The sequence below is a fragment of the Cucurbita moschata genome, unplaced genomic scaffold, assembly GCF_002738365.1.
Source record: "Cucurbita moschata cultivar Rifu unplaced genomic scaffold, Cmos_1.0 Cmo_Scf00005, whole genome shotgun sequence".
In the NCBI taxonomy this organism is placed as follows: Eukaryota; Viridiplantae; Streptophyta; class Magnoliopsida; order Cucurbitales; family Cucurbitaceae; genus Cucurbita; species Cucurbita moschata.
In genome coordinates this window covers 6,578,618-6,584,490 of record NW_019268521.1, presented here as the reverse complement: position 1 = coordinate 6,584,490, position 5,873 = coordinate 6,578,618, and the positions used below count along the sequence as shown (strand labels likewise).

At 35.3% G+C, this 5,873-nt stretch overlaps 1 protein-coding gene across 2 annotated transcripts in view; it reads right to left on the bottom strand.

Moving 5' to 3' along the window:
- Positions 1-52: 52 nt before the first annotated feature.
- Positions 53-5,873, bottom strand: part of LOC111443516 (vacuolar protein sorting-associated protein 35B-like) — a 9,326-nt gene continuing 3,505 nt past the window's right edge. For both annotated transcript variants that reach the window (XM_023081355.1, XM_023081356.1), the window contains exons 9-22: positions 5,664-5,738; positions 5,534-5,593; positions 5,079-5,195; positions 4,625-4,864; positions 4,484-4,549; positions 4,109-4,198; positions 3,668-3,757; positions 3,297-3,383; positions 2,686-2,754; positions 1,990-2,070; positions 1,673-1,780; positions 1,484-1,587; positions 1,266-1,379; positions 53-457 (exon numbers count right to left, since the gene is read on the bottom strand). In XM_023081355.1, the coding sequence (XP_022937123.1) occupies positions 247-457; positions 1,266-1,379; positions 1,484-1,587; positions 1,673-1,780; positions 1,990-2,070; positions 2,686-2,754; positions 3,297-3,383; positions 3,668-3,757; positions 4,109-4,198; positions 4,484-4,549; positions 4,625-4,864; positions 5,079-5,195; positions 5,534-5,593; positions 5,664-5,738 (1,512 nt within the window). In that variant the 3' untranslated portion in view covers positions 53-246. The remainder of the gene's footprint in view (positions 458-1,265; positions 1,380-1,483; positions 1,588-1,672; positions 1,781-1,989; positions 2,071-2,685; positions 2,755-3,296; positions 3,384-3,667; positions 3,758-4,108; positions 4,199-4,483; positions 4,550-4,624; positions 4,865-5,078; positions 5,196-5,533; positions 5,594-5,663; positions 5,739-5,873) is intronic.

Sequence of the window (5,873 nt, the reverse complement as noted above, 5' to 3'; positions counted from 1 at the left end):
GGGGGGGGGGGGGGGGGGGGAAAGGGGAAAAAACTGATATTTCGCACTCTCTGTCACAAATGAGACAAGCTCCCCTTACCCTTCCAACTACGTTAGAAACAAAGATTACATATACAAGGGGCTGCGAATAGAATAACAAACATAGAATTTCCTTCAATACTAAAAGCTATAGAAGCAGAGACCGAAACCCAGAACAAATAGCTTTAAGACGGCAATCAAAGATATCAAACATTTATGGTGATTAAGTCAAACCTTGATGGAATCATATCTTTCACCCATCACACCACCTTTCTGTTTCTGGAACTGAATGTAGCGAAGTGTGCTGGTAAAGAAAGCATCTGAAGAAGGACCGGCGCTCGGGAGGTCACTCTGCAATTCAGTTGTTATTAATTCAATCAACCCTTGAATTGCAGCGGTTGTAATCTGCTGGTTTCCTTTCTCGAAATAGTAGAGGTACCTGAACCGCATAAACAAACATATTCAAATACAAGTATTTGTCCATTAGAAAGTAACCATACTGTTCATATCAAAATTGTTCCTTTTTTGCAACGGTTAGCGCATTTTTAAAACAAAACTATATCTCACAATTTGGTTATAACACATGTCACTTGACATAAAATTACATAGTTACTGGAATTCTGTATGTCTGACAAAAGACCGAAGCATTATACTTCAATTCACTGGCAGGTATTGCCCAGAGTAGTGTCTATCCAGAATATGAACGAGCATGTCTGATTTTTCTAAGGAACAGATTCCCCCGTAGCATGTTTATCCCTTGAATGAGAACTTAAAACCACTATGTACGCTAGTGAATCATCATCAAACCTTTTTGGCTAGGAAAGAACATCGGAAAAGGAAGAATAAGGAACTGGTCAAGGAAATTATAAATAACTTGACAAATAGTTTAATTTAGAAAAATCAAAAGGAATTAGAGAACTCTTTGTATAAAAAAAAAAAAAAGCTCTCCAGTTGTCATTTAAATTTAAAATTCTGTATATTTGTATACAAAAGAATTTACAACTTCGGTAATCAAATTTAATTCTTAAATGCTCATTTAATTTCAACGGTCAGTTTTGAGGCACTATTCAATCATTTGGATATGGGTCAACTAGTGGTATTATGGAAAGAGTTCTTTTAAAAGGTAAGATAGTATAAATGATGGATAAGGGCAGCCGTTAGTATTCTAGACAAGGGAAAGAATTGTGTTTGACATATTATGTGTTGTCCTTAACTTATAAAAAGGAGGTAAAATTTCAGATACTAACTTGTTCAGTATTTCAACAAAAAGTGTGACGGGTCCACTGCTGCCCCGTGTAACAGTAGCCATCTGTTGAGCAGCATTTGCAATTCGTAGGGCACGTTTTAGGCAAAGAAGAACTCTGTTTACGGGGGGGAAATCTGATTATTTCTTCCAAGACAACCAAGCAACCTAAAAGTCAAACATGCCAAAAGTAAAACGGTCAAGCAAGCATGAGGGAATAACCTCTCTCCATCCTTAATGCCTTCTGGATCATCAACCCAAAAGAGATGCGAGCATGCATAAACAGCCCTACACTGATCTGGTTTCTTTAGAAGCTTCGCAGAATACTGGCAAAAGACAGAAGAACACTTCAGGATATAGACCATAACATTTGTAAAGGCACGAGATTGAGTAATGTAAATGTATATTTACCCCAGTAGCTTTGTGTGTCAAAGTATCTCTGTTCTCAATGCCAAACACATTCATCCTCTGCAGAGTCCCAATAATAAGGTGTATTGCAGTCACTTGAGCCTTAGAATCCTAGATTCAAAGTCAATTATGCAACAGACGGAAAGAAAATCAAGCAAACTGCATCAAATCTTTACTTTCCCAAGGGGAAGAAATCAAACAAACTGCATTTTTTTACGAGTACTGAAGTGGAAGTAAAGAGAACTTGTATGTAAAGCCAGATCAGAAAAACAGCTCTTGTGCTGCGGAGTCTGTATTATAAAAAAGACATTGATATTTACCGAAATATCTTCCTCATAGATTATAAATGCTTGAGTAAAGAATTCGTACGCAACAGGTTCAAGGTCACAGTCATTAGCTGCCTGAATAATAGAGGAGAATGAATAGAAGTTAAAAGAAAACTCTAACATCTACAGAGATAAGATCCTTAGATATGGTGATTCAGATCATCAGAATGATATGATTTGGTGTAGTATACCACCAGAATGATGTGATTTGGGGTTGTATATCTGTGTAAACAACTAACTATAGACTAGTATGGTGTAAAGCAGGAACCAAAAAAATTTTGTTGCAGAATTCTTTCTTTCTATTTCGGCAATAAAGCATAATGTCCCACCATGGACGAAATCTTGCTAACCAAGAGAACAGTTTCTGAGGCCCATTCGCTAATTAGGATTGGAAACATAAAAATAAAAAATGTCGTCCTCATTCCTATCATAGATGTTTTCTTCATTAGATTAGTGATTTCTCAATCCAAAATAAGAAGAATGTGACGTTCCTTATTCCCTTGTTCTCAGGCCTCTACTATTTCGATCCTTTTAACGGTATTTTCTCTCTTTTAATATTGTTGCATTTTCTACCTTGACTTTAAATTGATTCTCATTCTAAAAATGATCAAACAATATCTAGGGTTGTTTACATTATTTCACAATACTGTATTGAGAGAGATCTCTATTTCAAATCATTGATTTTCGTACCTCAGCACATTCCAGGTATAACCTTAGTGCCAATTCAGGAGCTGGAACAGAGGAAAGCGCCTCGATAAGCTGGAGCCAAAAAGGAAAGTACCACAAGTTATTTCTGAAGCAGTCGAGTTTATAAATACCAGGAAATGATTGAGAAAATCATAAAATATAACTCCATTGTATCTTGACAGTTAAAATTGACTTATACGGATTTCACTCAGATGAAGACCACACAACCACACAACCACTAACCCTCCGGTTATAAATACAAATCTTTTCAATTTTAACCAGCACAGATATAACAACAAAGGTATTTTGTTAACATTCTATTCATAGCTTAGTAGACTGAACTTCTCTGGCTATATATATTGACCAAGCTTTTCCAATCTCATTGAATTTTTAGATTGTCTGGATTGAGTCGAAGTGTGTGTAGGTCTATGAGCCAGAAATATAATTTATAAATTAAACGAGGTTAGACAGATTAACTATTATCTGGTTTGATATTGAGATGCAGCGTTGCACAATCTAACATTAGTGGACTTGTAGTATAATCCTCAACACTACTTAAAGCCTTAGGAGAGATATCGGCATCCCCACTATGTAAACCAGTGGATCTCAATTACCTGATTTAAAATCTGAAATATTTTCTTTGGTGTAGCATGCATTTCTTCTACCACATCCCCATTTTGATTTTGTAACCGTCTAATTAACTGCAAACATGGGAGAAAATTATGTACATGTACTTCATAATGAAGCTGGTAAATAAAATAACTTCAAATGAAATTCAAGAATGGGCAAAAACATTATTAGTTAAGAATACAAGGAAAAAGGTCCAGGAAAGATAAATCCAACAAAATCCAAGACTCGAAACATGAGCAAATTATAGATTATAATTGACCAAGATTTGAAAGTCAATTCTCCTACACGAGAATTCTTCAACCACCAGGAAAACATGACACGAAGCTGTCTTGCACATCAAACAGGACAAACATACATTGAGGGCAGAAAATATCAGGGGAGGAACAGTGAAAGGCAGGCGATTTGGTCCTCCACACAATATGTGCTTCTTCACGGCACAGATAATCTGAGATTCAAGAGATGAACTCATTAACAAGGTTAGCATGGGCCCAAGTAACAATTTTGAGAATTCTCAAACATAAAGAAATATTGAATAGAATATAAAGGTTTATGATTTCTGAGACTAAAAATGTGCCTTTAGAAAAAAAAAATTGTGTTAATAAATTAAACCAAATTACTGAGTGACCATAAAAAATATTGCAAGATTGATTTGCATACGACAGTTCATTTTAAATTCTCAAAGGTAAGAGAAAAATAATGAAAACATAGTCGGATGATGCATGCTACTGTAATTATCTTATTCTCGAGAAGTTTTATTTAGTACTAGCAGTAGCAAAAATGTAAATAACAATTTTACCTCTAACATTTCCACTGGGTCATCGTTATGTAGCATGTGTAGGAGGCGGGCAACAGAATTTTGCTCTTCCTTGAAATCCTCTTCGTCAAGCTATTATCAGAATAAAGACAAGAAAAGCAATTAGCTGGGACTTTTTATTTCCTTTTTTGACCCATCAGTATGCTCTTTTCCAGAATAATGCAAGAAAACAATAGGCAATAGACAGATAGCATGTAGATATCATGTGCCCCGGTATGAGAGAGGGGGGAGATGCAATAAGAGTATCGAATAATGGAATTACAATAAAAGTCACAAGTGCATTCATATATAGAAAGAAGGAAAACAAAATGATTATAGTAATCAAAAGTTGCACGTTGGAAAAAAGTTTGTATTTACCTCATCGACAGTAACTTCTTCCAAGTCCTTGATAAGCCCTTTTATTAGTTCAAACAACACGTCAACCTGTCATAGAATATGATAAATATAATCCACAAGTGGAAAGGTTGATATCATAGAATACAAAGAAGCGAATCAAACCTTATCAGCAGTAGAAATGCAAGAGTTATTTTTCATTATACTTTGAATAATGACCATGGCCATAACTTTGTTTGTGGCATTGTCCAGGTGGTCCATGACACGAGGATAATTTGAGAGTGTAAGAGCTGTCACAATATCATTATATTTCTCTAATGGAGCACTGAGAAGCACAACTATTTGCTTTGTTGCTCTGGTATCTTCAAGCTTTGGTTGGCTGGAGAGTTTTTTAACGCACGCTCCCTTTCAGAAGTTCAAAAGCAACAAAACAATTGAAGTGAAGATAGGGACGTGTCTTATAAAATGCCAGAATTAGGATTCCTACATGAAAAGCACGGTAGCCAAATAGCCTCATGCCATACAGCACACAAAAGGCTTGTCACCTAAGAGTGTGTCTACCGTCTAAAAAAAAGTTATTTAAGGTCATTACAGCATTGAAGAAAGGAAAGGAGATTACCAATATTTGGTCCACATAATCAAGCCGATCCGGATGAACACGAAGGGTAAATGACAGAAGAGAGACATACAATGTTATAGCTCCAACAATAGGCATGTCAACCTGTGCTTCTATTACCTGTTAAAAAGACTATATCTGGTCAATTCTCATGCTGAGAAACTTTTGCAGTTCCAACATAAAGAGCATATGCACGAGACATGTTGAAAATAAACAGAAGCTTGCATCAAAAACTTCAGATGATAATTGTAATATTGTATCTTATCTTTAGAGGGAGAGAGAAATTGAAACCTACTCTCAGTAGCAAGCTTGTTAAGAGTTGGGACCAAACTGATGACTGTTTGACTGTTTTGAGCTATTTTTAAATTTTTGGTATTTAGATTATCGTTGAGATTTATATAATATAATTAAATCCATCTTCTTATGGTTGAAGTTAACTCACAAGAAAGCAATCTTACCTTCCCAATAGCATTGCTCAACTTAGCGAAGGCTTCTACATGCAGAAATTCAGGTATTACCTGAAATATGTCAAAATTCAGAAAAGTGTGGAAGAAGAAGAACAAAGAGACATCACAATTGATTACTTACGTCTGCATTTGAAACAGCATAGTTTGATAGTCTATCCATTAATTGAGAAAGAACCATCCTGATGTCAACAGTTGCCTATAAATGATTTTTTTTTTTTGGGTAAGAAACAGAACTTTTATTGATGAGAAAATTAAAGAAAGAGGAAAGGAATACAAGGGCATAAGAAAAAGAGCCCGACAAAAAAAAAAAAAAAAAAAAAAAAAAAAAAAA